Source organism: Panthera uncia, assembly GCF_023721935.1.
Source record: "Panthera uncia isolate 11264 chromosome B3 unlocalized genomic scaffold, Puncia_PCG_1.0 HiC_scaffold_1, whole genome shotgun sequence".
NCBI lineage: Eukaryota > Metazoa > Chordata > Mammalia > Carnivora > Felidae > Panthera > Panthera uncia.
Window position 1 is genome coordinate 35087266 of NW_026057582.1, and position 26109 is coordinate 35113374.

At 45.4% G+C, this 26109-nt stretch overlaps 1 protein-coding gene across 6 annotated transcripts; it reads left to right on the top strand.

Moving 5' to 3' along the window:
* Positions 1–7: 7 nt before the first annotated feature.
* Positions 8–24517, top strand: MAX (MYC associated factor X). 6 transcript variants are annotated; one of them, XR_007453412.1, is made up of 6 exons: positions 45–374; positions 1124–1150; positions 8823–8930; positions 21604–21727; positions 22210–22310; positions 22990–23077. XR_007453412.1 is itself a non-coding variant. In XM_049611491.1 (5 exons), exons 1-5 carry the CDS (start codon positions 339–341, stop codon positions 23175–23177), a joined length of 483 nt encoding a protein of 160 aa, XP_049467448.1. In that variant the 5' UTR covers positions 68–338; the 3' UTR covers positions 23178–23328. The 6 variants fall into 6 exon arrangements, 4 of the variants coding, with proteins under 4 accessions (XP_049467450.1, XP_049467448.1, XP_049467449.1 ...); XR_007453413.1 differs by having other exon boundaries at positions 22210–22294; XM_049611491.1 differs by lacking the exon at positions 22210–22310 and having other exon boundaries at positions 68–374; positions 22990–23328.
* Positions 24518–26109: the final 1592 nt, after the last annotated feature.

A 26109-nucleotide genomic window follows, 5' to 3' on the forward strand; every position in this document is an offset into this window, starting at 1 on the left:
TTTGTAGTTTTACTGGCTCCAGCTGGGCCGTCAGTCAAAGGGGCGACAACTACAAGTCTCGGCGGCCCCAGCGTGACGGGCCCGGTCACGTGGCAGGGGGCCGACCGGGCGTGCGTGCCGCCGTTGATCCGGTGCTGCAGTGAGGAGGTGGTTCTCGCCCGTGTTGTGTGTGTGTGTGTGTGCGTGTGTGTGTGAGTGTGAGTGAGAGAGCGAGTGAGTGAGTGAGTGAGTGTGTGTGGGGGGGGACTCGGCTTGTTGTTGTCGGTGACTTCCCCCTCCCCTGCACCCCTCCCCTTTCCCCGCCGCCGCTGCAGTGGCCGCTCCCTGGGCCGTAGGAAATGAGCGATAACGATGACATCGAGGTGGAGAGCGACGTGAGTCCTGGGGCTTCTTCCTTCCCGTACGGGTTGTCAGGCGGGGACAGCGGCCGGGGCTCTCCGCGGGGCGACGGCGGCAGGGGGTCGGGCAGCCTCCTCCTCTTCCCCTTCCCCCCCCCTTCCCCCCCCGCCCCCGCCCTTGACTGGGACCGCCTCTGTTGCGCTCCCGGCTCGCTCCCCTCCGGGCTCATAGCCGGAGCGGCCTTCTGGGACTGGAGGTGGGGAGGAGACACGCGGCCTTTGGGACCCCCACCTCCCCCCGTGGAGGAGGGTGCTGCGGCCTCCCGCTCCCATCCTATCCCGCTCAGGATCCGGGGGACTGGGACGGGGTGCGCCTGGGATCCCATTGTCCGGATCCCGGGTAAGGGGACGACGCTCAGGACCTGCCCCCTGGGTCCGCGATCACCCTCTTCCCGTGACCCGCGGATCCTGGGGGGTGAGGGAGAGCGGACAGGGGTTGGGAGTGCCCGGATACCCCGAGCTGGGTGCGAGGGGGAGGAGACAGTGCTCTAAATCCCCTCCGGCCGATGTCGGATCCTGGAAGGAGGGGCGGCGCTCGGGACCCCCCTGCCCCGCTACCGGATCCCGCTGGGGTGATGTCGGCGTGGGGTGGGGAGGGAGGGAGGGGGGTCGGGCCGACTCCCCACCCGCCGCTTCCTCCGCCGCCGGCATTTTCTTTCTTATTATTGAATGTGAAGTGTAAAAATAACTTCTATATTTTCTATTTTTTTTCTCTCTTATTCCAGGAAGAGCAACCGAGGTTTCAATCTGCGGTACGTCTCCTACTCTCCATTTCATTTTCATTTCCGTTCAGTTCTAGTCCTTTTTGGGGTCAGAGAGAAAAAGAGATTGTTCTATTATTTTTAATATTGTAGTAAACTCTCCTGTTAACCGCTAAGGTGAGGCGGGGCCTTGTTCTGGGGTTCTAGGTGGGGGGGTCGGGTTTGCAAATCTCATCATTCTAGACTCTCAGGTGGTAAGTTTCAGTGGACTGTAGGTGAGTGAAAGGAGCTGTTTGCAAAGAAATGAATCGTTCAGTAGTTTTCACGTGGGTGATCTAGCTGTCACTTTGTAAGTGTAAAATGAGAAATGTGTCATTCTGAAGTAAATTGTATTATTTTGGGTCAAAGTTGTCAGATTTACTTTGGAACAAGTAGGTTCTAAGCAATACATGCGTAGTTGTGTGAGGCTGAAGCCACATGCAAAAAATCATCTTTAACCAAAAGTCATGTGATTTCTACAGGCCTATAGAGTCTAGCACAACCTGGTATTTTTCTAATGCAGAAATTAGAAATGTAGAGGAGCCAAAGGTTGAATAGGAAAGTGTCACAAACAGCTTATTGTGGTCTATTTGCGTTGAAGGAGAGGTATAAAGAAAATAGAAAAATTGTTGAGGAAAGCGTGGCATTGCAGAGACAGATTTGCTAAAAGGTGGCGGTTGAGACCATACAATGTTATCAGTAATTTCTCAGGGTTTTGATATTAATGTTCTCAGTAGATGTTCTGTGGATTTAGATAGACACTAATCTCATGCCTTTCCAGTCTGGGACAGTGCGGTGGGTGTTCCATGAAGAGATTAGAGAAAGAAAAAAAGAATAGACACAAAATAAATCAGAGTCAGAGGGAGAGAAGTACATCAGAGTGTCTTAACATTTGACAAATGGAAACGGTACAGAGTTTATAGAATGGGGGGTCAAAAATTCAGATGCCTCTGGGGGGCTCAGGCAGTAAGATCATCAGGAATAAAGTAGAGAGCAGAGGTGAGGACTAGGGCTCTGGACAGCACATGTCTTTACTGAAAAGACGGCCATTAAACTCCAGTGGGTTGTTGTTATGTGGGAGTGAGGGCTCACTGTTGCCAGATCTTCCTGTTTTGAAGAAAGATTAGAAATCCAGATTTTTTTACTTTTCTGATTGTTGACATGATGTTTGGGGACTTGTTAGAATTTGCAGGATGCCACTTTGATGCTTCTGTTATCACAGGATAAAAGCATGTCCACTGCCTTGTACCTACTGTTCAGTAGAGCAGGCAAAGTTTCTGCAGGTTCTCCAAGCAGAGAGGCATTAAGAAAAATGTTTATTGAGAGCTAATATTTCCATAAAATCTGGAGTATGAAGTTGTTCCATCAGATTTTAAAAATTATCCCTGGGTAATAGTCACAAAAAAGATTTTGCTCTATTTTTCCTTGAAGTATTGTCAGATACTTACCTTTACACATGTATTTGGAAATTCAGTTCCTTTTTTTTAGTTACTATTACCCTTAATGGTGTGAATGTTGAGTTTCATGTTTAGAACCCAGTCTTTTTAAAACATTCCCCCCCCCCCCCCCAAGTTTCCAGTTATAAAATGTATTCCAGGGCTTGATCACGGTTGGAGGATAGGGATTGGTTAGGCCTCCTTTGCAGAATCATTATTTGAATTAGAATTACATTGGCTTTCCAGTGAGAGAGTTTTCTTTGTGAAAGTTTGGCTTACAGTTCTTGAAAGCTTTCTGCTTTTCAAAATATCCATCCACATGGGTATTGATGTAAATTGCTTTATTAAATTATTAAAATGTTTCCACTCTCCTAGAATGCTAATGTCATTGTTTTTCTTAGATATTTTTAGTTTGGTGTTAAGGTGCCTAAGATCTTTCTCTTTGATTTTGGGAGTTGGGCAGTGGGAGTGGATTTGATTCTGTTTTTAATTTGACACATCTATTTGCTGAAACTTTTTTGTTTAATTTTTTTTCATGTTTATTTTTGAGAGAGAGAGAGAGAGAGAGAGCGCGCGCGCGCGAGTGGGGGAAGGTCAGAGACAGAGGGAGAACAGAATCTGAAGCAGGCTCCAGGCTCCACACTGTCAGAACTGAGCCCGATGTGGGGCTCGAACTCACAAACCGTGATATTATGACCTGAGCCAAAGTCGGACACTTAACCAACTAAGCCATCCAGGCATGCCTATTTGCCGAGACTTTTAAACATTATCTGGCACAAAATAATCATAAGAGCATGGAAAGAAGAAGCAACAGATAAATATTTATGGCATATCAAACAATTATCATGAACAAATAGGGTAAAAAGGATTTCGGGTTTTTTTTCTCTGTGAATACATCACTTTATTTCCTGCCGTTTAGTATAGATAATACATTTTTTTTTATTCGGAGGGAACTATTCATAAGCTTTGTATTCAGAAAAGGTTGTGGACTGTGAACAACCAAATATTCAGGACTACAGAAGAACTTCTAACAAGTTATTTGGAAGGTTCTGTGGGTCCTAATGTAAAAAAAGACCCTCATTTGTCTTTTATGAGGTCACTACAGTAGATACAGCCTTACTGTGTGAGAAATTTAAGATTCTCTGCAAGAATAGTTAAGAAGTGAGGTTAACTCTAACAGAAAGTGAAACTGATTTGGTGAATTTTTTTTTCTGTTGCCTCAGTGCAAACGGAAAACAGCTTCTCCAGTGACCAGTAAGCTTTGTAAAGGAAATAATATTTTTATTACTAAATTTTATGCATCTCACAGTCCCGCTGGTATTATCTTACTCTTTTTTGGAGGGAAAAATCTGCATTTTAGAGAGACTTTTCTGGGACGGGTATGTTTCATACGAAGTAAATCCTTTTGTTTTATTTCTGTTTGGGAAGTTACTTTTGGAAAAAAGTGAAAGTAGACGAGAAATGCAGGGTTAGTGTGTTAGGAAACTCAAGGCTTATTATCCATATCAGCTGGATGTGTTAGAGTTACAGTATATCTGTTAAGGGGCGTAAAAACAGATCTGTGCAGTTTCAGGTGTGGGTCTTCCTCCTATTAAATATTTTTAACTTCGTAGTGCTCTGTGCTTTGTTGGGAATTACAGTCTATTTAGAAGGGAATGAGCTTGGTCGTCTTTGAGATTGGAATTTACTTGGAAGCCACTGTCTGTTTTACCTGGAATTAGTTGCGTAGAAGTGTGCACGCTGCATGTAATTTGTGTGTGCTTCAGAGTGTTGACAGTGGTACAGAAATGCCAGGCTTGCTTCTTAAATACGCCTGTTTGTTAGAGTAAAGGGTGTTCTTATGTTTTAAAGTCCTTTTTCAGGATGCCCATAATGGGGAAATTGTTGATCGTGGAATCTAACTTGGTTTTCGATTAAAATTTCATGACCAAGGCATTTTTAATTTCTCAAATGGCTGTAGTTTGATAGCATATTTGGATAATAGCATTCCCAAGTTCTTTTAGGCACCAAATGATGCCAAACAAAACAAAACAAAAAACAAAAACCTCAAAAACATATGTATTTAGTTGATTTTAGAAATGTATCGTAGGCATTTGGCTTCTAGCAGGAGAGGTGTTGGGAACTTGAAATTTATATCTTCCTATTAAGGACCTTAGTGGTTTCTCGTCGCAGCTGCCCATTATTTCATGTTGCAGTTTTCATGTTGATTAAAATGAGTTAAGTTGCTTAGAAATTCAGTTTTATTTCTCCTATTTGCTTCCCATCAGAAGTAATAAATAGATCTTTTCTGATGAGAATTTTGAACCTGTGTATTTTCCATGGTTGTGTTTCATAAGAGTAGCTTATTAACAATAAGCAACATTATCTCTCCTCTAAAATGCAATCTTTGAATTTCTTAAAGGCAGTACGTGTTTAGTGGGCAACTTTCAGTATATGCTGAGAGCATTTTTTGTATTGGAGTTAAGAAGATTCTCCTTATAGGTGGGGTTAGATGTCAGATAGCCTGGAAATGGCATCGTTCTCGAAAACCTTGTGCGTCCTTGAATAATGGAGCATTTATTTCCCCCTGCTGTTTGCCTACCTAGAACTTGTAGGAAATGAGGCTGCTAACTGATGTAAGGCCTTGAAGGAAGATACATTCTCTGTGCAGTAAGTTGGAAGGAAATAATTTAAAGAGATTTCCCTCGATTTTGAACACACCTCCTTAGCTTGAATGACCTCCTGCCAGTTTAGCAACTTCTTGGCTAGGAAAATAATGTTTGCTTTCAACATATAATAACACTTAAGATACACGTGCTTGTTAGTGTCAGAGGTGGACAAATTGTAGGTGAAGATTTTTACTCTGGCTGCCAGTATGGAAAGTTTGGTGGAAATAAAACTGAGAGGCTGGATAAAAACCTTGGCAGAGATGTCAAAGCTGGAAGCGATTTGGTGCTGGAGTTCCTGTTGAGCATCTGTGGGCCACTCTTCAGTATCGCACAACCCTTTAGGATTTCTGTTAGCCTGGGATGCCCTGAAGGAAAGGTTTTTTGGCAGAAACTGCAAATTGAGTGTAGTTGAAGAGTGGCAGCATCCAGCCACTGCTCCTATAGGATGTAAGGAGGAAGGCATTTGCGGGCCAGCTGTGTAGCCCAAGAAAACCTCTGCTGTCTTCTAGAATTTGTTTGGTCCCATTCATCTTCATTCTCAAACATCTCAGTATGGGCAACAGAAAGCTGGCTGATTTCTTGAGTTGAGCTTTATTTAAGACACACAGTTGTTTGGCCCTTCCTGCACCCCACTCCCACCCCCTTGTTTTAAACTAGTTTTGAGTTTGTGGGAGGATCTCAGATGCTTGACACTGGAAGTCTTTACCCTGTTTTTCACTCTCAACTCTGAAATCTTGGCTCTTTCGAAAAAGGTTTCCAGCAAGTGAAGACTGTTAACAAAGCAGTGATAAGCCTGGCAACTGGCCCTTCATTTGGATGATTTGGGGCGGGGGGCTGGGGAACATTATTATCGGGCTGGATGGATCTCTGTGGTTTGGAAATGTTTCCTGAACAGAATTCTCAGCATTGTGTAAAGGTTTTTCATATGGTCTTTCAAGCCACTAGAGGTATCATTTAGTCTAGAGTTGCCTGGAGTTAGGCATGTTAGTTCTGCATATTTTTAATTTGCTCTTTCAGATGAGGCCTAGGGAGGAGACAATACATCATTGCCATTGTCTCTGAGAGCTTTGAAATTGACTCTGGTTAAGAGTAGCTGCTTGGGATGGACATGGCAACAGGGATTGGTCTAAGATTCTACCCTTCTGCTAGTTAAATTGGGCCTGGAACCACCACAGAAATTCCATCCACTACTTCGAGAACAACAGTCCCCAGCCTAGGCTTTCTACCAGGCAGTGGACTGCTGCCTTTCCTTGTTGAGCCAACTTCTCAAACTTGGCTGGCTCCCCAGATAAGAAGCCAAGATTTCTGCTGATGGTCCACAGCCAAGTTCACTTAACAATCCTCTAACCAAAAGACTTGTCCATTTGAGTCCTTTCAAGGCTCAGTGAATGGGAAGGGGTAGTGCATTGTGGGGATGATTTTGGTGTTAGATTATACCTGGCTCCACCTGTCTAGTGCAGGCCTGAGTGAAACCAAGTTCAACTTGATTCTAACCTTTTGAGATATCCAGGACTCTCCCAGAAAGAAAACAGACAATTAGGATTTTATTTGTATCAACGAGAGGAATTGTGGGTAACTCTGCTGTCACTGCTTCTGTGCACAGCTCTTAAGCCGGGAGGAGGGCCAGGAATCAGGGTGATTTAGTAGACAGGAGTATCTTGGGCTGCTGCTGGAGACCAAAGCTGTGCAGTTAATTTGCATGTAAATAAACCATCTTAGGGAGTAGGTAACAAATGCTGGAGAGGCAGATGTCCTCTCCACCTTCTCAGTGCTTTAGGTAGAGTCAAGGTTAGAACCCAGCCCACCTTACCTGTGTAGGTGACTAGAGGGGACAGTAAGTTAGGAAAGGACTGGGTACTTAAATATGTTCAATACTTCCAGGTTATTTCATACCGCTGTTAGAAGGCATCGGCATTCTTGTTCTAATGCTGTGTGGTGCAGCACACCTACCTCTAGCCTTAAGTTATCTGGTGTCCAAGCTTGATCATTCCCTCAGTGTCCCCCTAGATTTCATATGTCATTGGAGTTCAGCAAGCACTCACTTTACCACGAATTCAGACTTTAACAAGGTTAGGAGGGTGTTAGAAGTGCCCAGGCATCTGCCCTGAAGATGAGTTGCCATGCCATGTAGAAAGAACCATGGCCATGATGGGAACCAGGTGTCTGATTCAGCAGAGCTAGAGGCGAGGTGTTGTGCTTGAGACACCAGGAGGGGACTTTGGTTACCACAGCTCCTCCCAGCCTCCTCTTCCTCTGTAATGACTCAGACTTAGGCTTATACAGTAGAATTCTAAGTCCTTTCATTCCCATGACTTGTCTTTATAGATTTTTGCCTGTGCATCTTGTCTAGTACAAGGATTCATTTGAGGCATTCTTGTCTAAGCCAAGTTATTTACTCTTGTTGCTTCATATCTAAAGTGCCCGGTGCTCTGTCTGGGTAGGTTAAAGCTACCCGAAATTTCCATTTACAGACTTGCTCTTTGAGTAGCTCAGCGCAACCTTGTGTATTCAGCGTAAATTCTCAGAGTATATTATTCTCCATAATTCCCAAAGTGTAGAAGTGATCAAGGTTCTTGCTTTAGACTAAGTTAAGTGTCTGTGTTCCATTTGGAGGAAATGCTCTTTTATTAGGGACCTGCTGAAGCTCTCTTGCAGTGCTCCCCAGCACTCTCTTTTGCCTGAAGCCAGTGTATTTTGCCGCTTGTGATTTGTCACCAGTCTTTGTCACTCTACAGCTGATAGTTCTTTGTGATTCTAAGCAAGACAGGATAAAGACTTCGGTCCAGTCTGTGGGTATTTAGATACTGCCAAATAAGCTTGACCTGCCACAGGTGCCTGAGGAAATTTATTCAGAGCCTGTGGGTGTCAGATGATTTGCTGTCTAAGAACAAACTTTCTGGCATAGCCTGTGTGAGGGGAACCCCTTGGCAGGATGGCACCGTGGATCCACTTTAAAAAACAGGAACTCAGAATGTACTTGGTGTCTTTGTCATCTCTGTCATAATCTCAGATTCACGCATCTGGCTTTTCTAGAGGTTTTAGTTTCGATTGTATGATTTGGTGAGCAGGTCTTAAACTAGTCCCTTTTAGCAAGCTGGAGCCCAGAGCAGACTCATGGTGATGGGTTTCACATGAAAAGCACTGCACCAGTGACTTTACTCCTTTCCTGGGCACCCACCATGAGGAATCTCTTACAGTGGGGGTGATCACATTTTATGAAGGGGCCCCTCTGGAGCTTTTCCCTGGTCACTTCCTAACCATGGACTGGCGGCTGTTCTGTCACATAAGTAAGTTGTGGGGGAAGACTGATGTTGCAGGAGAGTTGCACTTTGTCCCCATGAATAACTTTTATTTTACTTATGCATGAGCTGGATGCATCGAGCTACTTTGGATGTTCCTGTCGCAAGCCTTGCTCACCCCTTTCTCCCCCTTTAGCAGATCCTAATTCTGGAGACTCCTAACTGCCCACCTCGACAAATCCTTCCCAGCCCAATCGCCAGGGACAGCGCTGACAGCATATACTTCCAGGCTATTCCCCACCCACCTGTACCAAGCAAAAGGAACGACATTGCTAATGTGCTCTTTTTCCCATTCTTCTAGGCTGACAAACGGGCTCATCATAACGCACTGGAACGAAAACGTAGGGACCACATCAAAGACAGCTTTCACAGTTTGCGGGACTCGGTCCCATCACTCCAAGGAGAGAAGGTGAGTTTATGGAGAAACTGATGGCCACAACTAACTTGGAACTTGCTGTGGGGCTTACCAGGCCACTCACCTATCTGGAAGGAAATTACATGGTTTCCTTACTTTTTTATTTTTTTGGGTATATGACACACCTACTCTGTCCTTAGCAAATAACGACAGATAAAATGGAGCTGCTTGTAAGACATTAGTAGGAGTTCTCTTTTAAAATCAGTATTACTTGTAAAATCAGTATTACTTGTGAATTACTCCTTCAAGAATTTATTATAACTATAGTATAGGGAGCAGCCCATAGAAGTTTGGGATAACACTAAGGATTTCTGAGGTTAGTGATTCCCTAGACCTCCACGAGCATTTCTTTTGTATAGTTCGAAGTTAGTACTTCTTTTAAATGAGACCTCTCAGGAATGTATGTGAACCAACCTGGACACTAGTGATCTCCCAGTTCCAACAGCTGTTATTTCAAGGCGTATAAAGAGCATGTTAAGCCGTGGGACAAAAGACTTAAGGAAAGAGACATGTTCATACGAAATGGAGGGAAAATAGTAACTGATCTTCTCCTGCTTCCCTCCGCCCCACTGATGGCCTTCCAGAAACTAATGTTTTCCCTGGAGAGGTAGGCACCAGCTGTTTCTACATTTGAAAAACAAAGTTGGAAGGTTTGAGTAAAAAGCGTATGGGTTGGGGTCACTTCTTGGAATTTGGAAAAAACATCTGTTTGCACAGTTAGTTATATCCTGAACACAGAACGTAGCCAGCTGCTCTCTGCAGCAGTTCAGTGGTAGAGATGGCGGACTGGAAAGAGGACCTGTGTATTTCTGTTTAGTGATACAGTGTTTAAAAAAACAGCTGTTTTAAGAAAAATCATTGCTCTCAGGTATACTTTCCGTAGCTCTCCTGATTCAGTTCTGTGGGTGGGGGTCCTGCGTTTGGTTATCCAGAGCCAAATTTGGAACCATTACAGTTTCACTTTGTTTATACTGTCACTCTGGTAAATCATGTGCTTTATACCTTATCTGAGGTGTGGCCTTGTATGTGGCTGAAGCATGGAGTAAGTCTGACCTTTATGAAAAAACAAAACAGGCCAGTGAATACCTAGTATTGCAAAACCAGAATTTGTCATGAGTTAGGCCTACTTAACATGGACTTACTTTAAGTGTCCTTGAACTAAGGTGCTTACCTAGGATAACAGCATTCCTAGACACAACACCGTCTAAGCAGCACAGGAAATCTTTATGACGGGGAGACAGACTCATTCTTTTCGTCAAAGTACACACATGCAAAGGATTATCTCTTGTGTTTGTTTGAGCTGTTGACAGTCAGTGCTTACTCATATGCCATGGTATCGATCAAAACGACTTTGGTGAATTAAATGGAATGAGCTCCCTTCTCTTAGGTCTCACATCTAACCAGGAGTGGCACCAAGGCAGTGTTTCCCAAGAAGTGGCCTTTGGATCACTCATGTCAGATTCACTACTGATTCTTAGACATTCTTAAGTTTGAGGACACTTTGGGAGAGGTTGGTCATAGGAGCTCAGCTGTACCATTTTCCTTATCCAGCCTGTTTTACATTACCATAATAATCTTCCTTAAGCCCTTAAAATCACAGTATCCTAAATCCTGTTGTCTCCTTTCTTCAGTGAAATTGATGGTTTGAATTTGGTAGCCTCTTAAACTGAATAGTCATTCATTGTGGCCAGTTCATTTATTCACTCAGTCTGTTCATCGAATGCTTATTTGAGGTTTTTCTACATGGCAGGAACTGTTCTAGATACTAGGGAGACAGCCATGAACAAAACACACAAGCAGAAGCGCTTATTCTGGTGAGGAAAAGATAGAAAATGAGCTAATAACGTAAAATATATATAGCTTTTCAGTTAAGTGCTGTGGAGAAAATTAAACAGGGAAGGCAGGTTTGCAGTTTTCAATAAGCCAGACAAAACTCACTGGCAGGGCAACATTTGAACAAAGGTTTGAAGGAAGTGTGAAAGAAAGAACCATGTACCTATCTGGTGATGAGTAGTCCAGGCCAAGGGAAGGCAAGTGTAGTAGCCACAAGGCAGGAACCTGGGAGCACTGCCGGGCCTGTCCAGAGCTGAGGCCAGAGTGGCCAGGCTGGAACTGCAGGGATGGTGACAGGAAATGAGGTCAGAGAAGTAGCAGGAATAGGGGAGAAGAGCAGTCAAGGGGCCAGGTTATGTGGAGCCCATTAATAAAGCCCTAGTGTGGGAATTTACCAGGTGCCTTTTTAATTTCAGAGTCCTGTTCTGTGTTCTAATCCAGATATTTCACACGGAGCATGAGTAAAGTAACCCTGAGCCCCTCCGCATCTGAATTCCACCGTCTACGTTGTTTTCCTTATCTGCCAGCATTGTTTCATAGATGCTGTAGGGAGTCTAGCAGGAAGAGTGCTTTGTCTCTCAGTCTTCCCTGTGCTCATTAAATGTTGTAATTTTTTAAAAATACGGTATTTGAACCTAAAGGAAATTGGCTAATTCTTGATTTGGATTGCAGTAATTAAGGTTGTGACATTGTGTAAATAATCGTGAGTTTGGGTGAGCTTCAAGTGGATTCTTGCAGGAAAGCCTCCAGGCTCCTTTGATTTGAGCATTTTTAACTTCCATGTGACTTCTCACTTAATATTTGAATCATCTGTCACGTGTCCTAAGCCTTTTGATTTTTAATGCAAAACCAGTACTGAGTGAGTTGGATCCTAACCAAGAATGGGGGATACTTGTATTAAAAAAATAGCTTTAAATGTGAGACCCAAACTCTATCCTCGGCTTCCTCTATTTATACTGTTATCATAAACATTATAAAAAATGATCACCTTCTGTGTAAGTAAAAAAAAAAAAAAAAAAAAATCAGTAATCAACATCTGTGATGCAATGTAAAAGTAAGCACAGCAGTTCTCTGAGGTATTATGCTAATAGAATTGACGTTTGCTATTACTGCTGTTCCTGCCATCATTACTGTGTCAGAGATGAGGAAGCAACTTGAGATCATGGTCCCTGTCTGTAGCTGAACAGGGACTAGAACTCGGGATTGCCGATTGCCAAGGTCAGTCTTTCTACCATATCTTGTCTACCATATCTTGTTGGGAGCTCCCTCAAGATAGAGCCGGTATTCTTGGCAGTATGTCATTCAGGGGCTATTGCTAGAATACTCTCCTCTGAGGTGGTATATGTAGGTGCCACTGAAGTGCAGACAGTTGAGGATCATTTAACTCTGTACGTTTTTCTGAGTCCACATAGCTTCTCTGAGAAATAGACCATTGTAGTTGGTGGTCCATTTGGGTTTTGCCATAGGTCGCAGCGTTAGCAAGTAGACTCTTGAACTCTGTTGTTTAAGTTTCTTGTTTCCCATGTAGTTCTTCCACTGGACATCCCACAGGGAAAGATGAGATGGCATTAGAACCATCAGCCAGTCAACCAGAGTAAGGGAGTAACGACTGTTCTCTGGGAAGACATTACTTTTCTGGAACAGAATTATTATTTGTTTTAAGGGCAGTAGGTTGGGTGCTAGGGAGGGTTACCCGATGGCTTGCTGGCACTGAACTCATCCTGTTGATGTGGATTCAAGACCTGGTGGCCAGCCCCTTAGTTTGCCTTCACATGGGGATATAATTCTTCCCTCCACCCCATAAGTTAGCCCCAGCATCCAATCACACTGTCTCCTTAGCGTGGTTGACTTTAGTGATAAAAGGTTCTATTGCAGCATTGCCATTTGTAGCTGTATGGTGGTTTATAGAAATTTCTCATCTTTTAAGTCTCTTCCTAAATGTGTTTATCTTAATGTTTATTGGTTTCAGGCGGTTGTGCTATGGATTTCTCCTTTCTGGATACAGCTGTGTTAAAAAGAGAGAACATAACCTAAGATGAAAATAAAATCGGGGTTTCTTTTAGTGAGCATTAAGTTCAGAATTCTTTCCTTTTGGATGAGAACATGAGGGCACCGCCCCAATCAGCTCCTGCCATAGACTCTGGCACGTGGTAATTCCCAGTACGTAGCTGTGGAGTGAGAGTGCCAGAGGAAACCGTGGGCTTGCTCAGTCCTTGAACAAAAGAACATCAGCCAACATGGTTGTGCTCACCTGTTTAGTTACGACCCAAGACCTATGTGAGTGCTGTAAAGGTTTAAAAGGTATAATAGTGTCTTCTCTTGAGGGTCTTGCTCCCTTGTTGGGAGAGAGGATTATATGTAATACTTAGCAATAATAAGGTAACATGCTGAGCATCGAAGGAGAGGTTAAAATACTGAGCTAGTCTGTTTCATTTCCATGAAAGCCCGCTTCCTTAACATGTTAAGGCGTCTGTCAAATAACTCACTTGTAACAGGGAACCTGACAGTTCTTATAGCTGAAGGTCAGTGTCCTGTTAAAGTCACTCAGCACTGTGACCAGGGCACTTATCCCAGTTCTAATTGTTTGTGTAGTTACCCGGTGAATGTCTGCCCATCCTCCACACTACACCATAAGAAGTACCACGAAGGCAGGGAAAACAGCTTCTGGTCGTATTGCTTTCCCTCAGTTCCTGGCACAGGAACTGTGCAGAGTATTTGTTAACTAAAGGAAAGAGGCCCCCTGTCCATCCACTCCGGCCACGTTATACTGGGAGAGGCTCATTCTGGTGGGCGCCTCTTAAGGCGTGCAGTTCATTTGGCAACACTGTTTCTACATCATATGGGGCTGTTGAAGGGATTATGTTGTAGATGAAAGTAAGCCACATCCCTGCCCTTTTCACCGCCTTACTCATTATTACCTGACCAGACTCCAACCTGTGCAGTAATTTGCTTCACAACTAGGTTTTTCAAAAATTTAATTTTCTACCTTAAATTTATTGTCCGTGGTTGCCCGAGTCTCCATTAATCCCTGGGTTCAGCAAATGTAAGTGTACTGATTTATTGAATTCCTTGTAAACTGTTTCTGTGCTACTGAAAACCTTCCCAGGGCTTTTCAGTGCCCACCTTGCCCTCCTGCTTTTTCTCCCCCTTCCCTGACTGTGGAGCAGCGTACACCCTCCTCTTCTCCCCCAGAAATGTCATCTGTTGGAGTTCCTTCTCTCAAGGCCAACTCCAGCCTTACTGCCCAGATGACATCAGGGTTTCACAGTGAAGAGACCCACTCACAAGGGCCCCCCAGCCTGTGCACTCTTTGCTGCCGGAGTGCCTCCATGTTCTCTTTGCCTGGGCCTGTCTGCCTGCCTGCCTTCACGGCTCATATCAAGCAGTTCACCACCCAGAGAACCCCACAGTATTGCTCCCCCATCAGCCCCAGTGGTCATGGGCTTCATGGGGCCTTGCCTGTGTCTCCCTTTTCTCTGTGACCATCTTATCACCTAGCTAAAGGGTGTGCTTCTCGAGGGCAGAAGCCTTGTCCATTCTTCTGGAAGTCTCTGCAGTGCAGAGCAGGGGAAGGTTCACTCCTATGGAGAGGACTAGAGAGCCAGGAAACCGTACCTAATGCTTTTCCATCTCGAGATTTGAAGGATACCCAGTTGGTTTCCGGGGCTTCCCTTCAGCATTTCTTTCCTTGCAGCAAAATTACAAAAGTTTAGGAAAAATGGGAAGAAGAAAACCTCCCCTTCCTCCAACCTATAGCTTTCTTTTGTTCTAAGATTTGAAGACAAGTGTTGCCCAACAGATGTTTCATGTGAGCCACAGATACAATTAAAAAAAATTTTTTTTAATGTTTGTTTATTTTTTGAGAGAGTGAACAGGGAGGGGCAGAGAGCGAGGGGAACAGAGGATCTGAAGCAGGCTCTGCACCCTCAGCGAGAGCCTGATGTGGGGCTCAAACTCACGAACCGTGACATCATGACCTGAGGTGAAGTCAGACGCTTAACTGACTAAGCTATCCAGGCACCCCTACAATTAAATTTTCTAGTTTACACAGTAAAAAAGTAAAATAACAGATGAAGTTAATTCTAATAATATATTTTATTTAACCTAGTATGCAAAAATAAATATGACTTCAACAAAATCCAGTATATTTTGTGCTTGCAGCACAGCTTAATTTAGTCTAGTCACATTTCAAGTGCTTATTAGCTATTTGGACGACCATGCAGTTTAAAGACCTGTCTCCCCACTGGACACCCCACTTTAATATGACTGACATTGGGTGCCATCTTAAAGTGAACGTCAAAAGAAACTTGCCTTTTTTAGTTCTCCCCCCACAAGCTGCTATTATGAAATCCATGGAATAATTGATGGCATCTAAGAAGCAAGGAGATGATGGTATTACCAATCTGAGTATTCCCTTCTGGTTTCTTCCTCTGCACGTCTTACATGGGAGAAATGTTACAGCTTGCTGTTTTCACGTACCATGCCTTTTGCCCAGCTGATGATGTATTCATATATTTAGTCATTAGGCATGTTTCTGTTGGCCATTTAGGTTGCTTTTCATTTTTTGATTTTATAAATAATGTAGTGATGACCATTTTGTTGCAGGTGACTGTTTCCATAGAGTCGATTCCAAGAAGTTGGATTGCTAGGTCTAGGAGTAAGAACATCTGGGTTTTGCCATTTGTTGCCAGAATTCCTCTAGAGAGGATTGTTTTCATGTCTTCATTCTTTCCTTTCTTATTCTTTAAAGCAAATTCAAAAGACTAGTCTTTTAGGGGCGCCTGGGTGGCTCAGTCGGTAAGTGTCCGACTTCGGCTCAGGTCATGATCTCACGGTTCGTGAGTTAGAGCCCCGCGTGGGGCTCTGTGCTGACAGCTCGGAGCCTGGAGCCTGCTCCGCATTCTGTGTCTCCCTCTGTCTCTCTGCTCTTCCCCCACTCACACTCTGTGCCTCTCTCAAAAATAAATAAACATTAAGAATAAACAGACACCTTATTTAAAAAAACACGAAAACAAAAGACTAGTCTTTTGACAGTGTTTTGAAAATACCAGTATTACCATCACTGGAATTTTTTTGAAGAGGGGGAATTAATTTAGTAGGCAGAGTTAGTAATTAATTTTGTATTTTGTTTATTACCTAGAAGATTAAATCCTTTTCCACATGTTTATTTACTAGTTGTATTTCCTCTTTGGGGAATGTGTGTTCCTGTCCTTCATGGTGAAACCTTGATGAATAAGTGTCACACCCTCATCTCAAACTACCAAGGGCACAACATGTTTGAAACATGATTTGTGTTGACTCTTAAACAAATGTCTGACTCCTGGCTTTAACTAAGCCCCGTAAAGGGTATGATGCCTTCCCATAGTAAGCCACAAAATAGTCTAGGCTGGGGAGGGCTTGGTAGCTGGAAGCTTTGAGGGTGGCTCTGATCCCACAGCCTCCCTTGTTGGCATTGATGGGGGTTCCATTTTGGAATGAACCACTTTAATGCAGGCCCAGATTTATTGTGCAGATTCTTTAATTTTTATTTTCAGAAGATGACTCTTCAAATGGAAATGTATATAGGCTTTGCCCTAGCTTTCTCTTTACCTTAATACGTGTAAAAGGTTGTGCAAGGTGTCAGAAAATAAAGGTTTTATGTTTCCTAAAATATGTAGTGCAAAACAAATGTCAGTTAGTGAGTCAGGGAGTAGTTCTTTTTTCATTCCCCAGGATGTGGCATTTTGGTTCTTGAGGGAACAAGGCAGTGGTAACATCTGATTTTGACAGCAAGGAGGGAGGAGGAAAAGTGATGAATACGACTAAGGTGATTACTTCTCCAGTCAGGGTTAGAACCCCAGGGAACAGCAATGGTGTTCCTAATGTGAACATTCTAGCACTACTCTTCTCTTCCTTACCTCTCTCCGCCTGCTTTCTAAAATAACGTGGCTTTTTACACAAATCCAGATTACTGTAATAAGCTTTACATCTCCAGAAACATGTGGAACTGTGCCTTATGTAAAAAGTTTTGATTTAGTAACCTTGGATTTTATCCTAATGTCAGTGTTAACTACTTCAAGAAACATTTGGGGCCTTAAGAAGGTTCTAATTAGAATGAAACTCTTGGGTTTGGATCCTTTTGTGAAATAATGTAGTCACTTCTTGCAACACATGAGGTGGGTGCACTGTGTTCCCAAATGGAGTTCTAGTCAAGTGGGTGCCTCTCGAGGCTGAGTTGACCCTTTCTTCTGTCTCCTTATTGCTGTGGCACAAGCTGGAAAAGGGGCAGGAACCTGCTGGGCCCCTTGGCCACACCACAGTGGGTCTTCTTTGTCCATATTGGTCTTATCCTTGTTAGGTAACGAGGCTAACCGCACTGTAGAGGCTGGTGTTTCCCCTCCTCCGGGGTCAGGTTCAGTCCTAGATAGATGCAAGCTATCTTGCATCCTTAGGCTTTTTCTATTTGTTTCTTCTCTGCTAGAAGCCTGTTTGGTTTTCACTTGTCTTTAAAAGAAAAAGAAAAACAGTCTTCCTTCAATGCTGCTGTTATTACAAGCTACTTTTTTTTCATTTCTTACTTTGCCAACCTAATTTTAAAAAACTAGTCTTCAGCTTCAGCTCTATCCCTGCACTCATTAACTGTGCGGGGGTGATTTACCTAAACTCTGACTCCTCCAAGGAAACCATCCTCCCTGGGTCTTTATCGACATCAGTGTAGACAAATCTCATGACTCTTTCGTAGTCCTTTCCCTCCTGCTCAGACTCTTCTCTCAGACCATGCTGTCAATGCATTTCTGTCCATCTTTTTTTATTAGTTCCACAGTTTCCTCTGTGCTCCCAAAATAGAGGTGTCTTGGAGGCCTTGGTTCAAATCCTGACTCTACTACCTGCTACTAGGCAAGTTAGAGCGCTGTGCCTCTGTTTCCTCATTTATAAAATAGGGGACGTAATACATCAGAAGGTTGTATGAAGATACCTGGCATTAAATAAGTGCTCAGTAAGTGTTAGCTGCTGCCATTCTTACCATCGTCATCATTTGTACTGCTGTAATGCAGCTGGGGCTTTGGAACAGGACCTGGCAGGGCTGTCCAGTGCATTTTTGCATGGCTCCCACAGGTGAAGGAGGAACCCGAGGAGCCACTTTACATTGACTCGCACGGTCACATAAGAGGCCCAGTACCTCTTTGGTCCCCCCAGCCACAGTGTGTGCTGTCTCAGGGCTGTGTCCAGACCATTAAAGAGATCGGTTTCTGCTCAGAAAGGCGGAATCAGAATTGGTGCCTCCTGACTGTAAAACCTAGCAGGGAGAAAATTATCCCAGTTCCTAACAGGTATCCAAAGGCAACAGTCCATCTGTGGACACAATGACTTACCAAGTTCTGTCTGCTCAGTCACTCACTCACAGATTGCTGACTTAGCTAACCCTGCATTTCAAAAAACAGAAACCGAAAGCCCTGGGCCATTCCATAGTCCATGCTCTAAAGCCTGGGGCCGCACACAGTCCTACCATAAAGCCCAAGGTTCTTGTCTGTTTCTTTTTATTGTTCACATAGTAGAAACTCCTAAAGGCGCGAAGGGCCTGCCCACACCTTAATCTTGTGGCCAGGCATGTGATCATATGGTTTGGAAAGTCAGGAAGAGGGGATTTTAGATGTCTAGCATTTTCTCATCTCAACCTTTTGCTGTCCCTCCAGTGCCAACCGCCCCCCCTCCCCCACCCCGGACTAGATATGCATGTAAATTTGGGGGAATTCTGTATTCTGTGCTTTAAGTTTTCTCTCGTTGGATTTTACTTGGTGAGTACTCTGGGAAGGGCACAGTTAATAAATTAATTGAACCATTCTTTTGGACTTGGCTACGAGGTGGCCTGGGACGCTTCTGCCTTGAAGGGATAATGGAAGGGCTGTGCTTAGCCCTCTGGAGGCCTTGAGCCGGGTGTATACCAATCCCACCTTCTGTGGGGACCTCTGTGTTCTGAGCATCTGTGAATTTTATCTTCATGTGAAAACTGCCCTGGAATGGAAACTTGCACCACTCACAGGATCTTTTTCCCTTTTTGGTTTGTTGTGCTCTGCTTACTGCTCACTTTCACTTCATGGTTTCATGTGTCAATATGTGAAGAAGAAACTGGTCGCACACAGGCTGCTACTCAGTGTGGTATTTCATTAAGAGTCCTCACCAAACATTTTCAATCTTGCTTCTTTCCCCTCGTCCCAGCTGCAAATGAGTAGTTAAATAAGGGCTAGTGTTGCTTTCTGGGAACTGTTAGTGGAAAAAATAGGCAGACTTAAAGAGAGACTGGGATGTGAATATGCACAGCAACTGGATCCTGATGGGGTGCATAGAATTTGGAAGGCTGATTGGGGTCTGAGAGAATTTCTAGTCAGATAAGAAACAGCCACAGAGAGGGGCGCCTGGGTGGTTCAGTTGGTTCAGCATCCGACTCTTGCTTTCAGTTCAGGTCATGATGTCACAGTTCCTGGGATTGAGCCCCGCATCGGGTACTGCACTGACAGCATGGAGCCTGCTTGGATTCTCTCCCCGTCTCTCTGCCCCTTCCCTGCTCACGCTCTATCTCTCTCAAATAAATAAGCTTTAAAAAAAAAAAAGCCACAGAGAGAAAGATTATATCTGCAGTCACAGAGCGCATTAATGACAGAGCCCAGAATGCAACTGTCTCCTGGATGCCTAAACTCTTCCTTGCCACTCTGCCACCTTTCCTACAGTGCTACTTCTAAATTCCATCTCTAGGGGCACCTGGGTGGCTTTAGTCGGTTAAGTGTCTGACTTCGGCTCAGGTCATGATCTCGCAGCTCGTGAGTTCGAGCCCCATGTCGGGCTCTGTGCAGACAGCTCGGAGCCTGGAGCCTGCTTTGTGTCTCCCTCTCTCTGCCCCTCTCCCACTTGCACTCTGTCTCTCTCTCTCAAAAATAAACATTAAAAAAAAATTCCTTCTGTAGTATCTAGAGAAGCAGAGTATTTTCATTACTCCTTTCTAATTATGTGCCCCCCCTTTTTTTTTTCATTTTATCCCCTAATAATTAGACCTAATAAGTCCCCTTCAGCAGAAATGGGGAACAGCAACTGAAGTAGCCTTGCAGCCAGAGTTGTAAGCCCCGGTGGCACGGTACTCTCATTCTTCCTACAGAAGGTGCCCTATTCAAGAAGCACACCTGGCTCAGTCTCCACTCTCATGCCTATGCCGTGCTGTTCTCCCTGCCCAGAGTGACCCGTTCCCACAGATGTCACCCTAGGTTAGACCAGGCTTCACTGTTTCAGATGGGAGCGCGCACGTGTGTGCCTGCGCACACACAGAGGCCGAGGCCCATGCCTGGCACACAGTAGGTAATCACCCCAGCCAGAAGCCATCTTTTCCCATGGCCTTTCTAATCTGTGCTACTCAAGTTACAGTTGTTGGTGCTGCCCTGTGGTTTGTCTGTGTATAGATATATTTATCTCCTCAGCTAGATAGTAAGTAAGCTTCTGGGCTAAAGAAGTCATGACTAATACATTTTGTGTCCCCACAGTGTCTGCTCAGTTCCTTGCATATAATTTGCACCAGATAAAAATGGTTGAATATGAACAATTTCCTTTTGAGGAAATTGCCTTAAGCATGCTATAAGAGGAAAGCCTGGAAATTCTAGTACTTGTGAGGACTGGTGAATAAACCCAGGCCTTGCAAACTTCTCTGATGCCCAGCCCAGCCCGAGGTATATAAATTGAGATTGTCAGGATTTAATACAAGTGGATTTAGTTTTGCTATCCTGAGTGTGGATGTTTTCTCTGCCTTTTCCCCCCTGTTGTGTTCTGGTTGTCAAGGACCCGCCAGGATGGTAACACAGAATTGTCTGGTACTGCCCTACCCTGAGTAAGAAATTTTGCTACTCCTCAGAAGCCTCGGTGGCCTGAATGCCACACTCAACTTCTAGACTACCCTGCCTTGGGCATCAGTCCTCTTCGCTTTGTACCATTCTACCTGTTTGGCTAGTTGGCTGCTTGGCCGTGAGTAACTCTGGCCATGCTTGCAACCTGGAGGGAATCTTCCAGGCATGTTTGGCCTTCAGGGGCAGAGTAACCTGACATCCATTTTAATGGCTTATCAACTTGTTCCTCTAACAGGGCAGTGCCTAGGCTGCCCACGGCTGTGGTAAAGGTGTGGTTGCTTCCTGAAATGGCCCAATCTCATGCCCTTCCTGTGTTGACATCAAGCTCTGACAGCTTTCACAAAAGCCTCTTTAGCCAGGAAGGCTGAAATGGTGACACAGCAGCACAGCTCAGTTGGAAATAGGTAACACAGTCAGGGTTTGTCTGAAATCTAGGGACCTTGGGGAAAAATTTTGAGCCTCCTCCAACTCCGAGCTGGCTCCCACCGAGATCTTGCTCTTGTCTCACTGGACCAGCTGCCCGTAGTCACACCGTAGCAGAGAATGAGTAGCCTAAGCTCTCGGCTAAGTAGTAGTTTAATGTTTTCAGACATGGCCAGGCCGAAAGTTGAAAGCAATCTAAAGAACCAAAGGGGATGGGGGAAGTACAAATTCAGGAGTCAGATGGATCCGAGTTTGAATCCAGGCTCTGCCACTATCTAGCTGTTGACTTTGACTAACCGAGTAAACTTCTCTGAGCCTCGGGTCCCTGGTGGAGCCGCCTCTCAGAGAGTGCTGCTGCATAAAGCACTCGACGCCTTGACTGGCACAAAGAAGGCTCTTAGCAGCGATTCCTGTGTTTCCTCAGCCTTGTCCCACCTCACCCTCCTGCTTCCATTCCCCCGTGCTGCTGTGGCAGAAAGGCACGGTTTCCTCACCGCTTGGACTAGGTCTTTATTTTGTCCCCTTTGCTTTTTTTCATATTGCAACAGGCATCCCGGGCCCAAATCCTAGACAAAGCCACAGAGTATATCCAGTATATGCGAAGGAAAAACCACACACACCAGCAAGATATCGATGACCTCAAGCGGCAGAATGCTCTCCTGGAGCAGCAAGGTGAGCACGTGAGCCGGTGGGGCAGCCGGCCCTGCTGTGCTCCGGCCAGGTCAGGGCTTCGCACCTGGGCCTGCAGAGTCAGAACCAGTCACGGAGCGCGTGCTCATAAGCAGCGGCAGCCCTGCTTCTTGGGCCTGAATAGTTGAGTGTTAGAACCATCCTGAGGAAGGACCTGAGCCTCCAGTGAGGGAACAGTGGAGTCTAGGGGTTGGACATTTGGAGACTTTTTTTCTGACCTGATCTCTCCCCTTCTTGGGGCTCAGGTGCTCTGCCTGCGGTAGGGGTCACACCTGGCATCAGGTGTCTCTTTAAAAGAGCTTTGAGGTCCTTGGATTGGAGTGTGCTTTGTAAGTACCAGAAACTCCAGGTTTTCAGGGACAGTGAGCCCTCCCCGTTGTCAATGGTAGTCCAATCAGGGCAGCCTATGGGCCAGGCCCATGCTGTTCTCCAATGCTCACACCCACCTTTTCCTACAACCACAGGGGAAAGCGAGAGCTGATCAAGTTCTTTGTTCCTGGGGAATTCACTTCTCTTCCTCCCTCATGGAAGATGCAAGTAAAAGGAAATGCAAGTAACCACCTGGGTTAGAACACCTCAAATAAAATAAAATAAAATAAGATAAAATGAGTGGGTTGACCTTCCAGGCTCAAGATGAGCTGAACCCCGAGGGATGGGCAGCGGGGGGCAGTATCGGGTTGGTTACTGGGCCACGCAGCCTGCATGGAGGGGCTGTGTGTGGAGAGGCCCAGGTATGCTGTGTGCATTGGCGACTTGCTTCCAAGTGTCCAGCTTGTCTTTCCAAGTGGATCTTGTACGAGAGAGCTAAGCCAGAACTTTTCTTTGGCCGACATCTTATGTCATCCTTCCCTGCTGTTGTGTGGCCTTCACACCCTTGTGGAGCCTGGCATCGCCAGGCCATCTTCTCTGTCATTGTGCTGCTGGGTCCCACAGGGAGCTTATGCTCCTGTCTCTACAGTCGACTTCCATGGCAGGACGGTGACATCACAAGCCTTCTCTTTAGGGTTGGGAGGCATTGCAGAGTGGCTGGCCCATGTCCACTGGGCCCCCAGGTCTGGCTGGGAAAGGAGGAAGGAAATGAAGTGTGTGGGTGGAACAGGCACCAGAAGGGAGTTACTTCTGAGCCACCCTGAGCCTCGGGGGCCAGCAAGCCCTTCGGAAGAACAGGCTGGACCCTGAGCTGAGACTCGGTTGCTTCCCTAGTCTCCAGAAGGCTGTAACCCGCTCGCTTGGTTGCCTTTCAGTCCGTGCACTGGAGAAGGCGAGGTCGAGTGCCCAACTGCAGACCAACTACCCCTCCTCAGACAACAGCCTCTACACCAACGCCAAGGGCAGCACCATCTCTGCCTTCGATGGAGGCTCAGACTCCAGCTCGGAGTCGGAGCCCGAAGAGCCCCAAAGCAGGAAGAAGCTCCGGATGGAGGCCAGCTAAGCTCCGCGGGGCAGGCCAGCAATACAAACTGTCTGTCTCCTCCATCGTCCCATCCTCCTTTCAGTTCATCCTTAGAACCCTCAGAACCATTTAAGAGACTCGTTTTCCTCTTTTCTCTTTTTTTTTTTTTTTTTTTTTTAATTTTATTTTTACGTAGAAGCTCTTGGACAACAGCTCTCGTTCTCCTTCCCCATTTCCACAAGCTTTTTTTTTAATGTTTCCCTTCAGGGATTCCCTGTCCCCACCAGGAATTTTTAAACCAAAATACCCCAACTTGGCAGCTTTTTCTGTGGAGGACAGACGGCCGGCCGGACCTCTGAGCACATGGTGTCCTGACCACCCACCAGCTCCTCCAGCCCCGCCGGGCACATGCCCGGAGGACTCCTGCCCCTCCCAGGCCTTTCCTCCCAGGCCACCCTCACCTCCGTTTGATAGACTTTGTGAATCTGTGGACTGCTCTACTTTAAGAAGATGACCAGTTTGGAGTAATCAGAATTAATCCCCCTTCTTTTTAAGTTTTTGTTTTTGTTTTTTTCTAAAAAGCTATTTATCGCTCCTATTGAAAGGCCAGATCCCTGAAGAAGTTTGTGGTATAAATACAAGTGGGGACAGATTTGCAGCACAGAGTCTTTGGCCTGTTTCACTCCTGCTTCTCCCAGCCAACCTTAGGGAGGGCTGCGTGACACTCGTGTGGTATGTGTGGGGGACAGCGGGCAGCAGTGAAGTGGTAGCCGCCAGGGGGTGGTAGGGGGTGGGACAAGGAGGGAGGATCGGGTCGGGTAGAGGTTTTGTATTGAGGGCCAGTGATGATGTTTTGATATTTATTTCCTGCTACTGAAATTTGAATCTGAGTGAATTGTCCCTATTTCTGATGATGTCGGTATTGCAAAGCGACAGATTCATAAAGTAATGATCAAATCTTCCTTTCTTTCCGTGTGTATTTCTAAGAAATAGAGCCAACTGATTTTGTATGTAAATACCAAGAGCAATTTACCTGGTACTAAACCCGCACCCCAGTGCGGACCCTTCCCCACCCTGACCCCATTCCTGTTCCAACTGTCCTGGAACCCGTTCCCATTGTGTGATCCAGCCCTGGTCCTGGCTGCGGTCAGCAGATCCCAGTGAAGGGTTTTGTGTGTTTAGGCCTCATTTCTTTGTCTTTTTCCTACTCCGTTCCTGGCATTTGCTGATTTCTAGTGTGTACTCTGTAGTCTCAGTCCGTGTTTGATTCCATTCCATGGAAATAAAAAGTATGTTGTACATACTGCCCAAGAATTGTCTTGCAAGTTAAGGCTTTCCCCTTTACTATAAGACTATAAATAAAAACTTATTTTATCCTTCTTGGTGGTGGTGTCTTCTTGCCCTCTCAGGGCTCAGCTCAGCTGGGCCGGCCAGGGAGTGGGTAAACCAGTGGTGGTGACTTTGCTCATTGGATAGAAGCTTTTTTAGTTCCAACAGGGATGGGGTTAACCAGGGCAACATTTCTAGATACAGCTCCTGCTAAATAAATGACCCTTGGGGAATTGGTAGCCCAGAGCTGTGTGTTTGGGTTTCTCCTGGTAATGAATGCCCAGTTCAGAAGTGACTGTTGTTCTCTAGGTCCTTTGGGTTTCTAGAGAGTTCCACCACAGTAAGAGGAGGCAGCAGAGCTGCCAAGCACTAGTGGTAAAGGAGGCTTCAACAGCACCGAGTTAGCTCTACTCGGCCTAGGGACCAACACTGGCCTCAACTCGTTTGACCTCGAAAGGAGGAGAGTTTATGGCCAGAACACAGCTCAGCTTTGGTTTTCCTGTCTGGCTGACAAGAAATACTGCTGTTCCTAGACCAAGGGAGGGAGTGAAGTTAAATCAGTTCTTCGATTTGTCCCTCTCTTTAGAATGGTAATGCTGGGGCTTCTGTCAACCAGATGTCAAACTCAGAGTATCTCTTTTTAGTTAATGGGAGTTGACACGTAGGCTGTGTTTCTACAACAGGCAGTTTGGAACATGACCAAACCAAGCCCCCAAAACCATGATTGCAATTAGGAAACCAAGGATACTGGGAGAACAACATCCCATTTATTAAAGGCACTCCTTTCTAAGATAGGAAAGAGACAAGAATAAGAAAATGGAAACGAAGTCGAGTGATAAGGTCGAAGAGGGTAGTAAGCCCTCTAAGTTAGGATGCCTTCCTCTTTCTTATTGCCCTTTACCATATCTCTTTATATGTCCGGCCTTAATTATAAATCTCAGACACCGCTAGCTTGGTCAGGGTGGGCCTTAGAAGCAAGCTGCAGGTGAAGGAAAACGTGGTCCTGACATGGAGGGAATGTGCAGCTGGGCTCCTAGGAGGTGGGGAACAGGACAAAGACCAGTCGAGCCAGCACGACGATAGGTGATGTCCCTGAGAGCCTGGCTTTCAAAGAAGTTGAGTTTTAGGCTTCTCAAAATTTCAGTAAACCAGTTGGAAGAAAAGGGCCACAACGGATAGCTGTTTCCGGGGAAAATTTGATCCAACTGACTGACATGCCGAGCAGACTGGCAAGTGGTGGAGGAAAGCCGGTGCCGCTGGGAGCAGCTGCCTGGAAAGGAAAGCAAGGTAAGAGACCCAAGCTGCTCGCTACAGGGGATGAACCAAAGTCCCAGCCAGTTTCTTCTGGTCTGTCTAGGAAGCCAGTGTATGTACCCCCCCAGGACACCGAAGTTTGACCACGGGTTGCTTTCACAGCGAGTCATGGTGCTCTGGCAGGCCCGCACAAAGCCAGAGAACCTGGTGACCTGCCTGGTCACTGCAGCAGGTGGCTTCACTGAGGGTCCTGTTGAAAGCCACCCCTTGTTCTTTTGCAATGGTAAGCTTGATATTTTCCTACCTTTACGATTGCCCTGAACGCAAGGGTTATTTTTTAAAATGGCCCAGTTTTTAAATTTTTTTTTTTTAATGTTTTCATTTATGT

Coding starts and splice junctions, on each gene's coding strand:
- MAX (XM_049611491.1), top strand. CDS start 339: ATGAGCGATAACGATGACATCGAGGTGGAGAGCGAC. Junction 375..1,123: donor ACATCGAGGTGGAGAGCGAC/GTGAGTCCTGGG, acceptor CTCTTATTCCAG/GAAGAGCAACCGAGGTTTCA. Junction 21,728..22,989: donor TGCTCTCCTGGAGCAGCAAG/GTGAGCACGTGA, acceptor GTTGCCTTTCAG/TCCGTGCACTGGAGAAGGCG.